Here is a 22,325-nt window from a genome sequence, read left to right as displayed (position 1 = left end):
ATCTCAATGGACAAAACCAACACGTCTCTAAGACTCTAACTATCAGATGCATCAAGAAGGTGAAAGCAGCTTTTAGATGTAACACTATCAACGGTCCAGATCTCATCCACGTGGGACCAGAACCCCATGTCATATTGTACATGAAAACCACACGTACACACACACATTGTCTCTCTCTGTCTCTGACTCTCTGTGTATTTCCCTATATATAATACTATTACTATATATGCACTGAAAGTCATAAGAATTTCACTTAAGGAATGGTGAAGAAGAAGAAGCTGCATAGAATTGTTGATATTGAAAGGCTGACCAACATGCAAAGTGAAAACAAGAAGAGGGTCTCAGCAAAGGGCAAGATCAACGGCTCACAATGGTCTGATGATAGTGTTAATCATGGCAAAGGAAAACAGAAACAGTGCCCCATGCAGCTGCTGCTGGTTGACTCTGAAGAGAGTTTCTACAACAGACTCAGTGAGCTGTATGAGTCTTGGGGGCTGAACCTAGTGTGAGTTTAATTTCTTGCTAGCTTGTATTAATATTAACAATGTTCAAGACCCTCCTGGTTCTCTGCTGTGTTGACTTCTTAGTTCTCTTTGTTTTGAGATTCTGCCTTAATTTTTATAATTTTTATTTTTATAATTTTTTTTTGCAAATGAGTTTGTCTTCTATTTTGGTGGATGAGAAAATTTTGTGAAAAGAAAGTGGAGAGTGGAGGGTTTTTATTTATTTATTTATTTATTTTGTTTGGCCTACATAATAAGAGAGTTTTTGACATAATTTTTATGAAAAATAAATAAATAAATAAATAAAAGGTTAAAAAATGCATTTTTTTTTAGTAGTAACTTTCTAAAATAAAATAAATAAAATAGTTTACTAACGAATATCTTAGGGGATTCAGTAATAAAAAAATCTTTTTTTTTTTTTTTGGTTTGAATAGTGTTTGGTTGCTAAGAAACAATGGGAAAATGGAAGAAAGGTAGCTATCTTTTTCTGTTGACTTTTTTCTCTTTGTTTTGAACTTTTGCCACATTTGTTTTCAAAGTGAGTTCTTTTTTCTATTTGGTGGATGAGAAAATGTTGTGAAGAGAAAAGTTTATGAGTGTTCTTTCTTTTTCCTTTTTTGGGAATATTTTGTTTTTAATATGTTTGGTTGGTGAGAAAAACTGAAAGAAGAAAAGTTTTTTTTTTTTCTGAGAAATGGAAGAAGAAAAGTTGAGTGGCCCTTTTTTTTTTTTTTTTTTTTTAACGAATATCTTAGGGGATTCAGTAATAAAAAAATATTTTTTTTTTTGGTTTGAATAGTGTTTGGTTGCTAAGAAACAATGGGAAAATGGAAGAAAGGTAGCTATCTTTTTCTGTTGACTTTTTTCTCTTTGTTTTGAACTTTTGCCACATTTGTTTACAAAATGAGTTCTTTTTTCTATTTGGTGGATGAGAAAATGTTGTAAAGAGAAAAGTTTATGAGTGTTCTTTCTTTTTCCTTTTTTGGGAATATTTTGTTTTTACTATGTTTGGTTGGTGAGAAAAACTGAAAGAAGAAAAGTTTTTTTTTTTTCTGAGAAATGGAAGAAGAAAAGTTGAGTGGCCATTTTTTTATTTTTTTTTACTTTTCATTGTTTGAGGATGAGAGAGAAAGCATAGAGTTTGTACTTTTAATGCATGCTTAGACTCAGTGACGTGGATATATTTTTGTCAGTTTTGACCTTTTTTATGTTATTAATTTCAACACTGCCATTGAGGATCTCATGCATTCTCAAAAAAAATAAATAATAATAATAATAATAAAGTGGTCTTTTTTTCCCCCTTAATTAATAAATAGTTTGGATTAAATATTTTTAATTCATTTGGGAATCCAAACCGACTCTGGAAAATCTCACTTGGATAAATATTTTAGGGTTATGTTAACGGTGTTGTCAGAACAATTGTTTATAAATAAATTTAGAAAAATTTTAACACTACCCTCATTACAATATAAAAAGTTGTAAAAAATTAAGTATTTTTTTCTTTTTTCATAAAAAATTTCTAAAAATATCTCATAAACCAAGCCTTAGCCATCTGTTAACTTTTCCTAATATTTTGTAGAAATTTATACTTCTTAATGGGAGGGTTTAATACCTACTTCCTCTTTTTTGGATGTGTAATATTGGCAGCTTGAATGCGAGAGAAACAATGTTGGACTTGCATCTCTTTTACAAAGAAGTGACTGTTAGGGGAGGATTTCATCTGGTAAGTTTCTTTTATTTGTCAAATTGTACCACATTATCTATTTCTTGAAGCATTATGATTATGTTATCTACATAAACTCTTTTCAGAAGTAGTTTCTTGAAGTACAAATGCAGTGATCATTAGGTTTTCTAATCCATTGAAAATGATGCTTTTATCAGATATTAACTTCTATGTTTGTGTTTTTCATCCTGCAGAAGGTAGAAACTCTGATCTTGCTACCTTTTTTTTAAGGAGTAGAAACATAATTCTAACAAATTGAGTATTTACTTGAATGCAAGAAAAAGTTACTGTGTAAATTTTTTGGTTTTTCTTAATCCAAGACAGTATGAACTTGTTCAAGACCATCAAAGGCGGAGCCATGATTTCAGTTCAGGAGGACAAATTCCTTCCCTTGCTACCCCTTTTCTCCGCCTTTGAAGGCCATGTAATTATGTTAAGAATGAATTTACAAGACACGGTTTGGACAATGAGAAATTAATCAACCAAAGAAAAAGAAAGGAAGAAAACCATTATTTTTAAATTGCATGTGCTCTTGTGCTATGAAAACTACAGTATTCCATTCCTAAATTGACCTCTCTTGAGCCACAAACAAACCATTGTCATGAATTTAGGATTATATGATTGTGTTTGCAGGTTACTAAGGATAGGAGATGGGACGAAGTTGCGTTTGCTCTTAAATTGGAAGGAAACAATATGAAGTTTCATACTCAACTTCAAATACTTTATGCGCTTTTTCTGTACAAGTTTGAGCTAACTTATTTCTATAGGGAACCGGCAAAAGCAGCTAAAGCTTCAGGTACAAAAGCTGATCTAATAGGTTCTGCCAAATTATGCTGAACTGAATTTGCTTCTGAAAGACAAACTTCCAAGTAAATGGGCAATCTAAAATATTTTTGACATTTTCGGTTATGTTTTCTATTTGACCTCCTTGGGTTTGGGGGTCTCTCTATTTAATTTTTTTATTTGTATTTAATTTCTTGTATAGTTGTATATAAATAAAGAGGTATTAAGAATTACATAAATAATTTGGTTATTGCTCAGAGTTGTTTCTTTCTACCACCTGAAAGTAAATTATTGGGACAATGTTGTTTAGAGCCAACCTCTTTAGAATGATAATTTCTGGGTCATGATGCAGATTGCTCAGGAATGAAGATGAAGAGTGGGGACAATTTATTTGATTTTACATCTATTGAAGATAATGTAGTGATGAAGAAGATGTGCAAGGACAATGCTTTTCCATTGTTGCCAGGTCTGTCATTGTAGTCGACTTGGTAGAATAATTTGCTTGACCTTAAACACCATTAAATCTTCAATTACCAAGTAATTTCTTAGATGAATCATGCACAGTTTTACTGGCAAATCATTTAAGGCTCAGAAATTGGAGAAAATTCTTCATAAAGTGATCAGCTGGGAAAAAAAAAAAAACACCCTTCACATTCTTCAGTTATGGTTTACCCCTTTAATTGGTCGATTGTGGAAAATTTTTTGTATACTTAATATATAAAGAATTGGCCAAAAGCCTTGTAACTAAATTGGCACCTCCCCATGCACAAAATGCTTGGGGGTCTAGAGAGAAAGGAGTTCAAGCTGTGGAATTAGTAGTATATTGTAATTATTTCTCAATATATATATATATATATATATAAAGAACTAAAGCATTGTAATAAAGTTCTTGGCTGACCCTGAAATTTTTTCCTCCTTAGTCAATACGTAAAACCTATAATCATCCCATGAATACAAACTTTAACTTGGTAAATGGAACGTGGCCCAATGTTTTCTTATTGTTCTTAAATGTTCCTACCAAACTCAACTAGTTGAAAGTAATGTAATTGAAACTGTGTTAAAATTTGGGCTATTAATGGTTGGACTTGGCTCATAGGAGCTAATTTTTTTCAAAGAGTGTGCAGAGAAGCAAATTTGTAGCTATCCCAAGTTCACTGGACACTGTAGAATTCTTATATGAAGTGATATGGATAGTTTAATTATGTTTGCACATTTTAGCAGGTCCTAGAACTGCAGAGCCAAAATTGTCCCCACAGACGCCATCCAAAAACAAAGACACAAAGAAACGTCCAGGTGCTCAACGGGGGCTAAGGACTGCATATCACATCTTCATGAAGGAGGAATGTACTCGACTAAGNGTTGTAATTATTTCTCAATATATATATATATATATATATAAAGAACTGAAGCATTGTAATAAAGTTCTTGGCTGACCCTGAAATTTTTTCCTCCTTAGTCAATACGTAAAACCTATAATCATCCCATGAATACAAACTTTAACTTGGTAAATGGAATGTGGCCCAACGTTTTCTTATTGTTCTTAAATGTTCCTACCAAACTCAACTAGTTGAAAGTAATGTAATTGAAACTGTGTTAAAATTTGGGCTATTAATGGTTGGACTTGGCTCATAGGAGCTAATTTTTTTCAAAGAGTGTGCAGAGAAGCAAATTTGTAGCTATCCCAAGTTCACTGGACACTGTAGAATTCTTATATGAAGTGATATGGATAGTTTAATTATGTTTGCACATTTTAGCAGGTCCTAGAACTGCAGAGCCAAAATTGTCCCCACAGACGCCATCCAAAAACAAAGACACAAAGAAACGTCCAGGTGCTCAACGGGGGCTAAGGACTGCATATCACATCTTCATGAAGGAGGAATGTACTCGACTAAGGACTGTTCATGGGGAAAGTTTGGGGCGCCAAAATGTCGAGAAATGGCACTTGTTGCGTGGAGAACCTCTCCGAGAGTGAGCGACAGGTATGACTACACCTCAAGCTAGAATATATACCTGTAGGCCTTCATGAACTTTAGTTTGTTTAGAGGATGAGGATGCTGTGAATTACACAGCTGTAGAAGTGCAGCTGAATGTTATATGTTTTGTTAATTTATTTGACTTACAAGTGTTAGTATTGTGTCTGTGTGTGTCCCCTACTTCACTATCTTTTCCATATTCTTGCAGCCATATATCAAGGAAAGTATGAAAGAAAGGGAAAGAGTGAAAGAAATGGCTGCCTTCAAAGAAAGGGAACAAATGAAAGAAATGGCTGCCTTCAACGATTGCCAGAACCTGCAAAATACAAAGACTCATGAGACTTGCCTGGATGGTGACTACCATGTGACTTTGGAAACTGAGGTGGAGAATTTCCTTGTGCCTGATGAATCAACTGTCAACTTGGCCATTACAATGATGAATGACCCTTTCTTCAGATTGACTGCTTTAAGCTTTCTCCACTGAATTGTCTGAACATAAACTGTGTGACAGAAAACTATCACAAACATAATGTGAAAATAGTATGTTTATCCCAAGTTTTGATTGACATTGAAGAGAAGGAAACTTCACTAAACACCATAGTGAGAAGCTTGCAATTGCTTTTGGACTACTTAACACAACACCGGAAACAGCCATCCATGTTGTGATTAATTGAGGATGTGTGAGGAATGCCATTCGGTCATAAAGCTAATTTCTAAAGTTTACAAGAGAGAATTGTGAGGGACTGTGTGCACCATCATCATTTTAAAAATGGAAGACGTTCATGCAGGTATTAGACGTTCATGCAGGGATTATTGGTAAGGTCTCCTTAAGAAAGTTGGGGGTGTCAATGTGGTGAGGAAGCAGAAACAGCAGAGGTTAGCAATGGAAAATTTGATCCAAACCTCCAACGAACAGAACAGAACCAATGATTTCTAATGGAGATGGTATACTTTAAGATTGAAAAAAGAAGATTTTGTTGAAATTTAAATTCCTGCCCAACTTGATCACATGTTGATAGAGAAGAACCCAACTAAAAAATAACTTTATAGTTTTACGTTCCTGCCATACTTGGTGGCATGTTAATAATGATTGAGAAGACACCAACTTCTAAAACATGAAAACTAGACTCCCGGAATAGACATATACATCATTGATGGCCTGGACAGGTCAACAAGAGAACCCTTCTTTAAGAAAAAAAAAAACTCTAATTCTGACAAACTACTTGAGCCTTCCTGCTTTTAATTTATACACACACGAACAAGCTTATATATGCAATCTAAGCATGAATATAAGGAGAAGAAGGAGGTCATTACACAGTGTGAATTGTGTAGCAAGTTAGTGCCAGGAAGAAAATTGAATAAAGTAGGGTTTTTTTTTTTTTGGGGTGGGGGGGGTTATTGTTGTGTGCGTGGCTTGTATATTCAGATTTTGGATTTAGCTATTGAATATTTACATTGGAATTATGTTTTTTTTTAGGCAACCTGGACAATTTTACTTGTTTAGGCATGGAATCAACTCTTGGAATCCCATGAATTCAAGAACAGAAATTGGAAAGTTATATTGAGACAGAAATTATTAGCCTTCTGGACTTTTTTCGTTAGGAATATCTAAACAAGTTTAAAAAAGAGTCAAGGTTGCATATAAACTTAGCAGTAAATTATTCTTTGTACCTAGTCTTATTCATTTTCATTTCAGAGAGTATTCTACACATTCCATGGTAGTGCTATCAGAAGATCTATCATATTCAAGCATTCCTTTTCTGTAGGCTTCCAGCTTAACTAAGACTAAAAGAATTCAAAACTTGATTAGCTGTGGAAATTTTGCTACTTAAAATTCAGAGATTTTCTATTGATTTCCACCCATTATAATTTGTAATAGAGATTGACGTATCTTTAATCAGAAAAGACAGTTTTGATGCACCTTGAGTCTCTCTGAGCACTTCCAGCTACTGATGACAAAATCTGTATATATGGCCTTTCAAGTTATGTTACCCTCCAAACAGAATGATCGAAATATTACCTTTATTCATCATCCCTACACACTATACCACACCAAACCATACAAGTGATGATTTTACTTCATTACAGTGATATACACATAGGTACTGGGACAGGAGGCTATACAACCATGATAAACTATTGATAGAAGTTACAAATCACATATGGGATGCTTTACTTATATGCTAAACAGCACAGAAGAAAACATCAAAGATGTGATATAAACCTATTGTGACATATTTTGCCACACTAGCTCTATTTTATACCATAGTATACATATTAATTCACACCTTCTTCTCACAATCTGGTTTTGTAGGTGGGCATTCGGTTATATAAAGATGGTGTCTCTCGGTCGATGATCCTGAAGGATTTCCATAACTTTTATAACTCTCATTCTTATCATCCTCACTGTTGTTATCTTCGTCAGAAGTGTTGCTTTCCTTGTTCTTATTATTGGCATCAACTGTTGGCATTGAACCTAATTTTGGATTTCCCTTTGTGCTTGACTTCTCAGGTTGATCATTTGGCTTTACATCAGTTGCACCATTGGTCACCTCTTCTAAGAGAAACCTTTTGGCATCACCTTGGATACAAAGCAAGAGTAATCCACCAGCACCCAGAACCACAAGTACTTTCTTCATGATTAACCTGCACTTAAAAAACAATAAGTGAATTTTATGAGCAGTTTAAGCAACCAAACCAAGATTAAAATATAATTTAACAATGAAATTACAAATCAAATGAACCAAACAATGTTGAACATCTTGGAGCACCTTATCTTCTTTCTCTGTTTCTATTAGATGTAGATGATGAATATTGAACTCAAGGACAAGAATTTATAGAAGAAATATCTTTGCTTAATCATGATTAATAGGAAAGTAAAATTTTGAATGCAGGCAGTAAGAGTTGAAAATTTAGTGGAGCAAACACAATTTCATGCCCTTATTGGGAAGACCTGTGCACGCGCGTTCGAAAGTTGTCAGCCAAAGTGCTAACTATGAAAATGTGTAACTAATCAGTGGAGATTTTCAGTGATGGTGATAATTACATGGTGTATTACTGTTGTAGTCTAATTATGTTGCATTTATAGGGTTCCACAAGTAAGTGGTATATGAAGCATACAGTTTATCATCACTATGTGTGTACCTGTGCTATTCATGGTCCAATAGTGACTGAAGGATAGAATTATAATGTCAAGAATCTAATTAATCATCCTAGAATTTATCTTGCTTTTTTCAAATTGTAAACAACTTGCTCCTTCACGTAAGAGGAATAGTTATCACCTAAAAATCCAAAATTGAAAAAATTACAAATTCAAATTCAAATTCAAATTCTACAAGCTCTAAGAAATGTCCCAAAACAGAAGGGACCTTATTTTGAATTTTAAATTGAAATTTATATTAAAAATAAAAAATAAATGTAGTAAAAGTGACTAACTAAAGGCCAAAATGAAAGAATTTGACCAACAAGCAGCGTAGGTCATGACCCTAAGGCAATGAGTTTTGATCCTCATGACGATTTCCTTTAAGTCACCAAATTTCACATGATTCCGTATGTTGGCTCAAATGATTTCTACTAGTTCTTTTCTACTTTCTAAACTTCTTGCATGTTTGACTTCTGATGGACTCTGGGGGGGAGGTTATTGTTGTGTGCGTGGCTTGTATATTCAGATTTTGGATTTAGCTATTGAATATTTACATTGGAATTATGTTTTTGTTTAGGCAACCTGGACAATTTTACTTGTTTAGGCATGGAATCAACTCTTGGAATCCCATGAATTCAAGAACAGAAATTGGAAAGTTATATTGAGACAGAAATTATTAGCCTTCTGGACTTTTTTCGTTAGGAATATCTAAACAAGTTTAAAAAAGAGTCAAGGTTGCATATAAACTTAGCAGTAAATTATTCTTTGTACCTAGTCTTATTCATTTTCATTTCAGAGAGTATTCTACACATTCCATGGTAGTGATATCAGAAGATCTATCATATTCAAGCAGTCCTTTTCTGTAGGCTTCCATCTTAACTAAGACTAAAAGAATTCAAAACTTGATTAGCTGGGGAAATTTTGCTACTTAAAATTCAGAGATTTTCTATTGATTTCCACCCACTATAATTTGTAATAGAGAATGACGTATCTTTAATCAGAAAAGAAAGTTTTGATGCACCTTGAGTCTCTCTGAGCACTTCCAGCTACTGATGACAAAATCTGTATATATGGCCTTTCAAGTTATGTTACCCTCCAAACAGAATGATCGAAATATGACCTTTATTCATCATCCCTACATACTATATCACACCAAACCATACAAGTGATGATTTTACTTCATTACAGTGATATACACATAGGTACTGGGACAGGAGGCTATACAACCATGATAAACTATTGATAGAAGTTACAAATCACATATGGGATGCTTTACTTATATGCTAAATAGCACAGAAGAAAACATCAAAGATGTGATATAAACCTATTGTGACATGTTTTGCCACACTAGCTCTATTTTATACCATAGTATACATATTAATTCACACCTTCTCACAATCTGGTTTTGTAGGTGGGCATTCGGTTATATAAAGATGGTGTCTCTTGGTCGATGATCCTGAAGGATTTCCATAACTTTTATAACTCTCATTCTTATCACCCTCACTGTCATTATCTTCGTCAGAAGTGTTGCTTTCCTTGTTCTTATTATTGGCATCAACTGTTGGCACTGAACCTAATTTTGGATTTCCCTTTGTGCTTGACTTCTCTGGTTGATCATTTGGCTTTACATCAGTTGCACCATTGGTCACCTCTTCTAAGAGAAACCTTTTGGCATCACCTTGGATACAAAGCAAGAGTAATCCACAAGCACCCAGAACCACAAGTACTTTCTTCATGATTAACCTGCACTTAAAAAACAATAAGTGAATTTTATGAGCAGTTTAAGCAACCAAACCAAGATTAACATATAATTTAACAATGCAATTACAAATCAAATGAACCAAATAATGTTGAACATCTTGGAGCGCCTTATCTTCTTTCTCTATTTCTATTAGATGCAGATGATGAATATTGAACTCAAGGACAAGAATTTATAGAAGAAATTTCTTTGCTTAATCATGATTAATAGGAAAGTAAAATTTTGAATGCAGTCAGTAAGAGTTGAAAATTTAGTGGAGCAAACACAATTTCATGCCCTTATTGGGAAGACCTGTGCACGCGCGTTCGAAAGTTGTCAGCCATAGTGCTAACTATGAAAATGTGTAACTAATCAGTGGAGATTTTCAGTGATGGTGATAATTACATGGTGTATTACTGTTGTAGTCTAATTATGTTGCATTTATAGGGTTCCACAAGTAAGTGGTATATGTAGCATACAGTTTATCATCACTATGTGTGTACCTGTGCTATTCATGGTCCAATAGTGACTGAAGGATAGAATTATAATGTCAAGAATCTAATTAATCATCCTAGAATTTATCTTGCTTTTTTCAAATTGTAAACAACTTGCTCCTTCACGTAAGAGGAATAGTTATCACCTAAAAATCCAAAATTGAAAAAATTACAAATTCAAATTCAAATTCAAATTCTACAAGCTCTAAGAAATGTCCCAAAACAGAAGGGACCTTATTTTGAATTTTAAATTGAAATTTATATTAAAAATAAAAAATAAATGTAGTAAAAGTGACTAACTAAAGGCCAAAATGAAAGAATTTGACCAACAAGCAGCGTAGGTCATGACCCTAAGGCAATGAGTTTTGATCCTCATGACGATTTCCTTTAAGTCACCAAATTTCACATGATTCCGTATGTTGGCTCAAATGATTTCTACTAGTTCTTTTCTACTTTCTAAACTTCTTGCATGTTTGACTTCTGATGGACTCCGACTTCAAGGAAAGTCTTTGATGTTCATTATACATCATTTCTGTCCAGCCAAGTTGTCACAAAGTATCGAGGGATGTTGGCTCAGTTCATTTTTTCTTCAATTTTAATGTGCAAGGTGATTAAACAGTATTTTCTTAAACATTTCTCTCCATTGAGGTGTCTAAACATAAACTCTGACAGAAAACTATCTCAAACATTATGTGAAAATAGTAAAACCCATTAATGTTTATCTCATGTATGTTTCATGTCCTAAGTTATAAAATTTGGAATTATGTAGAAAGATGGAATCAAAAATCCTTTAACACATGCCACATGGTCATGGAAGCAGCCTATCATATGTGGACCAAATGCTCGCCAACAATACAAATGGATGTGGCCTGACATCCATATCTTGTGTGTTAGCCAATACAGGAAAGATGACACAACAATGACAACCACAAAAGCTCACCCACCTCCAAACTCTCCCAGAAAACAATCCTAGACTTGTTAGACACAGAGTGCTGCACTTCTTTACACCATCTAAAGCTAGATCATTGCATTATACTAAGGAGTGGCCACATTCAAGTCCATCATATAGCTGACACCTTAATAAAATGCCCTGCAAATCCTCATTTCAACAACTTGGGTTTGCTTTGAAGGTCTTTGATTATGTCCTGAATCCCAATGTTTTGTATGGAATATTCTGATCAAAGGATGTCTAGAGAACAATGAACTAATTGAGGCTATTTCATTTTATCATAGAATAGTATTGGCAAATTCTAGGCCTAATAAGTTTACATATCCTACTCTGTTCAAGGCTTCCACCATTGCACGTGCCATTCAAGAATGCTTGAAATTTTATTCAAATTTGTTGAACCACGGCCTTAGTGAAGATGGATACATAAAAAGTGCTGGAATTCAAATGTACGCATCTTTTGGATGTATTAGGGATGTGAGATGAATGCTTGATTAGGGTGGTGTTGGGATTAGTGCCCTAGAATCCTATTTCAAAGGATGTCTAGAGAACAATGAACTAATTGAGGCTATTTCATTTTATCATAGAATAGTATTGGCAAATTCTAGGCCTAATAAGTTTACATATCCTACTCTGTTCAAGGCTTCCACCATTGCACGTGCCATTCAAGAATGCTTGAAATTTTATTCAAATTTGTTGAACCACGGCCTTAGTGAAGATGGATACATAAAAAGTGCTGGAATTCAAATGTACGCATCTTTTGGATGTATTAGGGATGTGAGATGAATGCTTGATTAGGGTGGTGTTGGGATTAGTGCCCTAGAATCCTATTGTATGATGTTATGTATGATATTATGTATGACATGATTATGACTTAATATTGTAATTAACAAAGTTGTTTTATTATTATCTAAAATAATGGTAACATGAATATTCGGACATTATCATTTAATCCATGAGATGCATAGTATGTGATTTATGTGATTTAGTCACAGAATATATAAGTCACAAGTTCTTTATAAACTCAGAATTTTAGTTCGTAGTCGGTGATGAAATTGAGCATTTCATCTGCGAAGACTATAACATATCGACTAAGATGATTTGTCTTGGTTATAGAAGTGAAGACTTCTAGTTGATATATTAATATGTTTTAAGAGTTAAGACATATTGAACTGGACCGCTGTGAGATTTATTATTCTCCTAATGACTGTCAATTGAATAATAAATATCGCGACTTATATTTGCATGAACTCTTAATCCTGAGAGAATAATGGACCTGATTATGAAGTGTAGGTTGCTTTGATATATCAGAAATGAGATCTAAAGTAATAGTCAAAATCTCAGTATATTGGGCAGCCACATTTAGTGTTAATGGAACATATATTCTCAAGATGGAATTCATAGTCTCTTAACAGAGATATAAACTATTCCCTTGAAATAAATTTAATGAGTTTAGTTATTCAGAGAGTTAGGTCTAACTACTTTGGTAAGAAATTACTAAAGTATATATCTATGGAATTTTTCATAAATACATAATGAATAACTTAAAAGGATTAAATCGGGTACTTAAGGATTAAGATGTAGTAATCTTCAAAATGGCAGTCTATATTCATGACTTTGAATTACTATGAATATTTTATGAAGGGGTTGCATATATAATAAAGTTTTGAGATATAATTTATTAATAAGGCCTAGAGTGTAATTATATTTATATAGTGGTATTAAGTATAATTAATGGTAACTTTGGACTTGTCAAGAGTTGACAGAAAAGCCCAAGGCGCATTGGAGCTAGTGTCTTATTGGTCAATTTTGATCCTACTCCAAGCCACACACTAAAACCCAATTGGAAAGACCAAATAGGCCAGCCCAATTGGATAATCGGTTAGTTATAAAGGGAGAAACATATATAATTTTTTTTCATAAGTGGAAAGAAAAAGAGAGACATCATTGTGAAATGGTGTGTATGTGTGAGTGAAGCCACTCAATTATTCTCCCTTGGAAACTAATTGATAGACCACACTTCTTGGGCGTAAAGTGGAATTGGAGTGAAGATTAAAAGTGTTCCCAAGTACTTCTAATCTTTTGTTTTGAATTTCACCGCACCAAGGTATGTTATCTTGTTCTTAAATTATGAAATTTACATAGTGCATGTTATCAATTATGAATGAAATAGATCCATATTTGTTACTTCCACTGTGTGTTTTGTATGAGATACAAAACCAAATTTAACCAACAGGTGGAGACTCAGATGTTATTTGTTAGAATACTTGAAATGTGGAGATGTGAAAGCTGCTAAAGCATTATTTGAGCATATGCCAGATAAGAATATTGGCTCTTGGAATGCAATGATCAATGGTTTAGCTAAACGTGATATGATTGAAGTGGATAGGAAATTGTTCAATAAAAAGGAAAAAAGGGATGAAATATCTTGGACTACTATTATAAATGGTTATATAAAAGGAGGGTATTTCATGGAGGCCTTGGAAATTTATAATAAAAAGCAAAGAGAAAAAATTAGGCCAAGAAAATATGTCTTATCAAGTGTGCTAACTGCTTGTGCCCATGTGGGGGCACTTAATTAAGGAAGGTGGATTCATGCTTATGTTGAAAGGAATTTCATGCACTTGCATACAGTTCTAAGGACTGCTTTGGTGGATCTGTCCACCAAATGTGGGCGTCTAGATATGGCATGGAAGGTTTTTGAGGATGCAATTGAGTTATTTTCCAAGATGCAAAGGGAAAATTTGAAGCTTGATGGAATAACTTTTGTGGGTGTTTTAAATGCCTGTTCTATTTCAAGAATGGTTGATGAAGGTCTAGCAATTTTGGATTCTATGAACAAAGATTGGGAGATGGAATGATGTTGTGAAAATTAAAAAATTGTTGAAGGAGAGAGGGATAAAGACTACTCTTGAGAATAGCATGATAGAGTTGGATGGCACAGGTGATGGTTCACATATCACATACACAAAATAAGCAATCTGCTTGATGCTAAAAGGATCTTTGAGAGACAACATATGGAAGGTTATTCACGAAACAACTCCCAAGATTTGATTGACATTGAAAAGGATAAGGAACTGCACTTCAATCCCATAGTGAGAAGCTTGCAATTGGTTTCAGATTACTTAACACAACACCGGGAACAACCATCCATATTGTGAATAATTTGAGGGTGTGTGAGGACTGCCATACAGTCACGAAGTTCATTTCAAAGTTTACAACTGAGAGATAATTGTGAGGGAATTTGTGCACTCTCTTCATTTCAAAAATGGAAGATGTTCATTAAAGGATTATTGGTAAGGCCTCCTTAAGAAAGTTGAGGGTGTTAATGTGGTGAGGAAACAGAGACAACACAGGTTAGTAATGGAAAATTTGATCCAAACCTCCAACAAATGGAACAATACCAACAGTTTCAAATGGAGACGATATACTTTTAAGATTGAAAAAGAAGATTTTGATGAAATCTAAATTCCTACCAAACTTGAGGGCATGTTGATAGAGAAGAATTCAACTAAGAAATGACACTATAGTTCTAAGTTCTTGCCAAATTGGGTGGCATGTTGATAATGTTGGATTAAAATCCCGTGCAATAGCCCTTAATGGCTGAGATTGAGAATTAAAAAAATAAACTTTTAATCTCAGTCCTTGGATTAGAAAAGTTTTTGACTTTTTAACCTGTTAGCTTTTCTAATTCAAAGGCTGAGATTAAAAGGCAATTCTTTAACTCTCAATCTCTGCCATTGAGATGCTATTGCATCCCATACAATATCCTATTAGAAATATTTTTAACTTTTTAACCTGTTAGCTTTTCTGATTCAAGGGCTGAGATTAAAAAGTAATTCTTTAACTCTCAATCTCCGCAATTGAGATGCTATTGCATCCCATGCAATATCCTAGGTATTGCATGGGATCTAAATCTGATATTTATAGAGACAAAACTAACTTTTAAAACATGAAGACTATATTCCTGGAGTAGACATATATATCAATGCTTGCCTGTGCAATTCAACAAGAGAAACCTTGATTTAGACAAGGTTTTTTTTTTTTTTTTTGACAAACTACTTGGGCCTGCATGGTATTAGTTTATACACACATGAACATGTTGATTTGTGCATGAATATATGGAATAGTGGGAAGCAATTACACAGTGTGTATTGTGCTGCAAGTTATTTCCAAAAAGATAATTGAATAAAGAACAATTTTTTTTGGGGCATGTATAATCAGATTTTGGATTTGGTTAGTAATTCACTAAATTCATTTTGAATAGGAAAGCTGATAATGGGGCTGCAGAACTTTGGAATGATGTCTTACTAACGCATCCTAGACAATTTTACTTGTCAGGGCTTATGTATAATTGTTGAAGGCAAGTAAGGCCTTCATTATGAGTGAAATGATCATCATGTGACTCTTGGAATCCCATGGGTATGGACAGAAATTGGAAAGTTATATTGAAACTGAAATAATTACCATTCTGGATTTTTTTGGTTAGGAATATCTAAACAAGTTTAAATAAGAATCAAGTTGGCATATAAACTTTGACAACTGTAAATTATTCTTTGTACATAGTCTTATTCCTTTTCGTTTCAAAGAGTATTCTACACATTCCATGGTAGTGGTATCAGAAGATCAAGCATTCCCTTTCTGGAAGGTTCCATCTTAACTAAGACTCTAATTATTCAAAACTTGATTGGAAGGGGGAATTCTGCTGCTTTAAAGTCTCAGAGATTTTCTATTGCATTCCAATCACTTTCATTTGTCATAGAGAAGGATGTTACTTTAATTAGGAAAAAAAAATTTAATGTACCTTGAGTCTCTCTGAGCACTTCCAGCTACTGATAACAAAATCCATATATATGGCCTTTCAAGTTATGTTACCTTTCAAACAGAAGAATCTAAATATTTCTTTTTATTTATCATCCCTACATACTATATACAAGCCATGGTTTTGTTTCTATATTGTGATTAACACAAAGTTACTAAGCCAGGAGGCCATACAACCATGACAAACCATTGATAGAAGGTTGCAAATCACATATGAAATTCTTTACTTATACACTGAACACATCAAAGATGTGATCAAACCCAGTGTGAAATTTTTTCCACACTATGTTCATTTTTTTTATGATAGTTGACATATTAATTCACACCAACTTCTTCATGGAAAGCTCAACAATTTTCTCGATAAGGCTGGAATGCAGTTATATAATTATAGTGTCTCTTAGTTGATGATTCTGAAGGATTACCATAACTTCCATAGCTCTCATTCTTATCATCCTCGCTGTTATTATCTTCGTTGGAAATGTTGCTATCCTTGTTCTTTTATTGGAATCAACTGTTTATACTGAACCTGATAGTGGATTGCCCTTTGTGCTTGACTTCTCAGGTTGATTGGTTGGCTTTACGTCAGTTGCACCATTGGTCACCTCTTCTAAGAGAAACATTTTGGCATCACCCTGAATGCAAATGAAGAGTAATCCAAAGGCAAATAGAACTACAATTATTGTCTTCATAATTAACATGCACTTAAAATCAATAAGTGAATTTTATGAGTAGTTAAAGTTACCAAACCAAGATTAAAATATATTTTAACAATGCAATTACAACTCAAATGAACGAAACCATGTGGAAGACCTTGAAGCACCTTATCTTCTTTCTTCTATTAGATGTAGATGATGAATGTTGAACTTAAGGACAAGACTTTATAGAAGAAATGTCCTTGCTTAATCATTATTAGTAGGAAGGTAAGATTTTGAATGCTCGCACTAAGATTTGAAAATATTAGTGGAGCAAACATAATTTATTGCCCTTATTGGGAAGATCCATGCACAGGTGCTCGAAAGTGGGTGACCAAAGCAGTAACTAGGAAAATGTATAAAGCATCCACGGAGATATTTCAGTAATGATGTGAGGATTACATGGTTTCATTAATATTGAAGTCTGATTAGGTGGCCATTATACGGTTCAACAAGTGGTATATGTATGCTTGTGCTATTCATGTCCAAATAGTGATTAAAGGATGACGGAATTTTAATGTCATTAAACAAATTGCTCCTTCACCTAAAAGGTACAAAAATGAAAAACGAACTTAACTTAAGATTTGGGATGTTTGGGCTATTTGGTCCATATATATTTCATCTTTAATCCAAAATTATTCTTGGCTTATATTACCCTGACCATTAGGCCTCTTGAGCAGCTCACCTATACAAAATGCAGAATAAATTAAAATATAGAACTAAAATAGGAAAGAGAGGAGAGAAAAACAAAATAGAGTGGTCACCAAGTGGATAATGCAGTATTGCACATGTGGTGAAACATGGATTAGTGGAGATGGACAAATAAATAGTGCTGGAATTCAAATGTACGAGTCTTTTGGACGTATTAGGGAGGCTAGGTGAATGCTTGATGAGGGTGGAGAATCAAGTGTTGTTTGTTGGAATGAGATGGTTGATGTTTACTTGAAATTTGGAGAGTTGGAAGCTGCTAAAGAATTATTTAAGCATATGCCAGATAAGAATGTTGGCTCTTGGAATGCAATGATCTTTTACTAAATGTAATATGATTAAAGTGGCTGGGAAATTGTTCCATGAAATAGACAAAAGGGATGACATATCTTGGACTACTATTATAGATGGTTATATAAAAGGAGGCCTTGGAAGTTTTTAATGAAATGCGAAGAGAGAAAATTAGGACAAGAAAATTGGACTTGTCATGTGTGCTAACTGCCTGTGCCCATGTGGGGGCACTTTATCAAAGAGGGTGGATTCATGCTTATGTTGCATGGAAGTCCATGCACTTGGATGAAGTTCTAGGACCTGGTTTGGTGGATATGTATGCCAAATGCAAGAATCTTGACATGGCATGGAAGGTTTTTGAGAAGATGAAGGAGAAAGAAGTCTTTACTTGGAATGCCATGATAGGAGCTCTAGATATGCATGGCCGAGCTAAGGATGCAATTGAGTTATCCTCTAAGATGCAAAGGGAAAAGTTGAAGCCTAACTTCTGTGGGTGTTTTAAATGCTTGTGCTACCTTAGGAATGATTAATGAAGTTCTAGAAGTTTTGGTATTGAGATTGAGATGGAGCATTATGTTTGAGTAGTTGATCTCCTAGGAAGGGCAAGGCTCTTGGCAGAGGCAGAGGAGCTTATAAATTCAATGCCTATGGAATCCAATGCAGCTGTTTACGAGCACTCTTGCATCCCTGTAAAATACATGGAAATTTTGAATTGGGTGAAGGAGTGGGGAAGCTACTACTTGAATTGGAACAAAAAAGTGATGGACATTATGCATCATTGTCAAATATCTATTCCAAGGCTGGAAATGGGTGATGTTCAAATCCATAAAATAAGCAAACCTACTTGATGCTGGAAAGGAACTTTGAGAGGCTTCATATGGAAGGTTATAAAAACTTCCCAAGTTTTGATTGACATTGAATAGGAGAAGGAAATTGTGCTTCAACACCGTGGTGAGAAGCTTGCAATTGCTTTTGGACTACTTAACACAACAATGTGAACAACCATCCATATTGTGAATGATTTGAAGGTTTGTTAAGAATGCTTTTCAGTCACAAAGCTCATTTCAAAAGTCTACAAAAGAGAGATAATTGTGAGGGACTGTGTGCACTATCATTATTTAAAAAATGGAAGATGTTCATGTAAGGATTATTGGTAAGGTCTCTTTAAGAAAAGTTGAGAGTGTCGGTGTGAAGAGGAAGTAGAAACAGCATATGTTAGGCATTGAAAGCTTAAGTTAGACTAGGGCCGACTCAATACATTTTGAGACATAAAGGCAATTAATTGAAGTGGAGTTTTTTAATATTTAAATTTTAATACTTAGATTGCCTGGTTTTAATTTATACATACGCTAACATGTTTATGATTGCAATGTATGCATGGATATATAGCAAGTTTTTGCTAGGAAGAAAATTGAATAAAGTAAATTTTTTTTTGGTAGTTAAATTGTGTAATCGTATTTTGGATTAGGCTATTAGTTCCCTAGATTGCTTCTGAGTAAGGGGACTGATGCTGGTGCTGCAGCACTTTGGAATTATGTTTTATTAAAACATAAAATTATACTTGTTAGACCTTGCGTACGTATGATTGTTGTAGGCAAGTAATGGCCTCTACATTATGAGTGAAATGACTACCATGAAGCTCTTGGAATCCCATGAGTAAAACAACATAATTTGAGGCTTTATTGAAATTGAAATGATGAGGCTCTATATGATGAGTGAAATGCCTTCCGTTTTCTTATTCTTCCTTCCTTTTTTTTTTATTTTTTTATTTTTTATTTTTATCAGGAACATTCAAACAAGTTAAAAAAGAGTCAAGGTTGCGCATAAACTTTGATAGAAGTAAATTATTCTCTGTACCTAGTCTTATTCCTTTTCAATTCATAGGGTATTCTACACATTCCAAGGTAGTATTATCAGATGATCTTTCATAATATTCAAGCATTCCTTTTCTGTAGGCTTCCATCTTAACTAAGACTAAAATAATTCAAAACTTGATTGGTAGGGAAAATTTTGCTGCTCAAAAGTCTTAGAGATTTTCTATTTCATCCCAATCTCTATAATTTTTCTTGGGAGATGGGTGTTACTACATTCAGAAAACAAAGCTTTGATGCACCTTGAGTGTCTCTGAGCACTTCGAGCTATTGATAACGAAATTTGTATACATGGCCTTTCAAGTTATTTAACCTTCCAGATAGAATGATCTAAACATTACTTTTAGTCATCATCCTTACATACCATATCACACCAAACCATACTAGCCATGGTTTTATTTCAGTATAGTGATTAACACATAGGTATTGTTTGCTGCTCAAAAGTCTTAGAGATTTTCTATTTCATCCCAATCTCTATAATTTTTCTTGGGAGATGGGTGTTACTACATTCAGAAAACAAAGCTTTGATGCACCTTGAGTGTCTCTGAGCACTTCGAGCTATTGATAACGAAATTTGTATACATGGCCTTTCAAGTTATTTAACCTTCCAGATAGAATGATCTAAACATTACTTTTAGTCATCATCCTTACATACCATATCACACCAAACCATACTAGCCATGGTTTTATTTCAGTATAGTGATTAACACATAGGTATTGGGCCAAGAGGCCATACAACCATGACAAACTATTGATAGAAGTTACAAATCACATATGACATGCTTTACTTATAAACTAAACACATCATAGACATGATAAAAACCTAGTGTGAAATTTTTCCACACTACATTTATTTTTTACCATATTTTACGTATTAATTCCCACCATCTTCTTCATATAAAGCTCATTAACAACTTTTGTGATTAGGCGGGCATTCAGTGTTATAAGTATGGTGGCTCTCAGTTGATGATCCTGATGGATTACCATAACTTCCATAACTTTCATTCTTATCATCCTCACTTTTGTTATCTTTGTCAGTAGAGCTGCTGGCTGTGTTCTCATTATTGGCATCAACTGTTGGCACTGAGCCTGATATTGGATTGCCCGTTGTGCTTGACTTCTCAGGTTGATTATTTGGCTTTACATCAGTTGCACCATTGGTCACCTCTTCTAAGAGAATCCTTTTGGCGTCACCTTCGATACAAAGCAGGAGCAATCCACAGGCAACTACAACTAAAAGTACTGTCTTCATGATTAACTTGCACTTAAAACCAATAACAGAATTTTATGAGCAGTTAAAACTACCAAACCAAGATCAAAATATAATTCAACAATGCTACAACAACTCAAATGAATCAAACAATGTTGAACATCTTGGCGCACCTTATCTTCTTTCCCTGTTTCTATTAGTTGCAGATGATGAATGTTGGGCTCAATGACAGGAATTTATAGAAAAATTGTCTTTGCTTAATCATGATTAGTGGAAGGTAAGATTTTGAATGCAGGCACTAAGAGTTGATAATTTTAGTGGAGCAAACACAATATATTGTTCTTATTGGGAAGGCCTGGCATGTGTGCTCAAAAGTGGGCATCCAAAGTAGTAACTATGAAAATGTGTAAATGATCAATGTAGATTTTTCAGTAAGGGTGTGAGAATTACATGGTGATATTAAAATTGTAGTCTGATTATGTTGCCATTATAGGGTTCAACAAGTAAGTGGTATATGTATCATACAGTTTACCGTCACTATGTGTGTGTGCCTTTGTGCTATTCATGTTCCAATAGTGATTGAAGGATGACAGAATTATAATGTCATTAATCTTTTAAGAATTTGTCTGGCTTCTGTCAAATTGAAAGTTGTTAGGTTCTAAGGTCTTAGGATTTTATGTATTTAGAACTCTAATTTGTAATGTTGGCAAACCATGATCAAAACAATGTATTTAGTCTTGTTTAGGCTCACTTAAAGTTGGTTTATTATTGTAAAGTTGGAATTGAGTGGCTGCAGAAGTACTTGGGACTTTCGGCTTGGCTCGATCGATCGAAGAATAGACTTGATCGATCGAAAATCGCACAGGTTGATTATTCTACAGAATTTCCAACTCAGCCCTACTTCATTAAACGTTTAGGGTTTTATATTTTTACCCTAGGTATATAAACTAAACCCTAGCCACGTTTTTTTGGTGTTGCTCCAGTTGTATTGTTGCTCATACATTGCTGTTTTGTGTAAATCTCTTGTGAGATCTAGAGGAGCTTTCCTTTACACAAAACTTAGGGTTTTCAAGTTAGAGATAGTATCAATAGCTTGATGATCAACTTGGTTGCTGCTATTGAAGCTTAAAGAATATCAAGCGGGGGTGCTTGTAGCTGATTGGAGAATCCAAGAAAGAAGGAGTTCGTGGATTCGGAGTTTGCACGTGGTCGTGTCAGTAAGTTCTACTGTTGGGTAGCATTAGGAAGTCAAGCGGGGAGTTTGTAGTCCTTCTGTATGAACTTCGATTCTTTCGCATAATAGATTCAGGTTTACCTTGAGGATAGCTAGGTCAAATCCTCCCCAGGTTTTTACCGTGGGGTTTCCTGGGTGATCATATCATTGTGTCTTTTACTATTCCGCTGCTTTATTATTTTGATATGATTATTTG

At 34.2% G+C, this 22,325-nt stretch overlaps 1 protein-coding gene, 2 long non-coding RNA genes and 2 pseudogenes across 3 annotated transcripts; 3 read left to right on the top strand and 2 right to left on the bottom strand.

Moving 5' to 3' along the window:
- The first annotated feature begins 212 nt into the window (after positions 1–212).
- On the top strand, positions 213–5,466 carry LOC112038089 (high mobility group B protein 10). The gene is made up of 7 exons (XM_065774615.1): positions 213–505; positions 2,151–2,226; positions 2,860–3,022; positions 3,362–3,475; positions 4,228–4,370; positions 4,748–4,978; positions 5,191–5,466. Exons 1-7 carry the CDS (start codon positions 261–263, stop codon positions 5,464–5,466), a joined length of 1,248 nt encoding a protein of 415 aa, XP_065630687.1. The 5' UTR covers positions 213–260.
- A 1,521-nt stretch (positions 5,467–6,987) lies between these two features.
- LOC136068003 (uncharacterized) lies at positions 6,988–7,778 on the bottom strand. The gene is made up of 2 exons (XR_010629400.1): positions 7,714–7,778; positions 6,988–7,628 (listed from the first exon to the last, which is right to left on the bottom strand). It is a non-coding gene; the product is annotated as an uncharacterized LOC136068003 (long non-coding RNA).
- Positions 7,779–9,229: 1,451 nt separating this feature from the next.
- On the bottom strand, positions 9,230–10,019 carry LOC136068002 (uncharacterized). Its single transcript, XR_010629399.1, has 2 exons — positions 9,953–10,019; positions 9,230–9,867 (listed from the first exon to the last, which is right to left on the bottom strand). It is a non-coding gene; the product is annotated as an uncharacterized LOC136068002 (long non-coding RNA).
- A 648-nt stretch (positions 10,020–10,667) lies between these two features.
- Positions 10,668–14,163, top strand: LOC112007078 (pentatricopeptide repeat-containing protein At4g18840-like; annotated as a pseudogene).
- Positions 14,164–14,319: 156 nt separating this feature from the next.
- Positions 14,320–18,628, top strand: LOC112007088 (pentatricopeptide repeat-containing protein At4g18840-like; annotated as a pseudogene).
- Positions 18,629–22,325: the final 3,697 nt, after the last annotated feature.

This window comes from Quercus suber, unplaced genomic scaffold (assembly GCF_002906115.3).
Source record: "Quercus suber isolate HL8 unplaced genomic scaffold, Cork oak 2.0 scaffold_95, whole genome shotgun sequence".
In the NCBI taxonomy this organism is placed as follows: Eukaryota; Viridiplantae; Streptophyta; class Magnoliopsida; order Fagales; family Fagaceae; genus Quercus; species Quercus suber.
The sequence above is the reverse complement of the archived record's forward strand: the minus strand, read 5'-3'. Positions and strand labels throughout refer to the sequence as shown.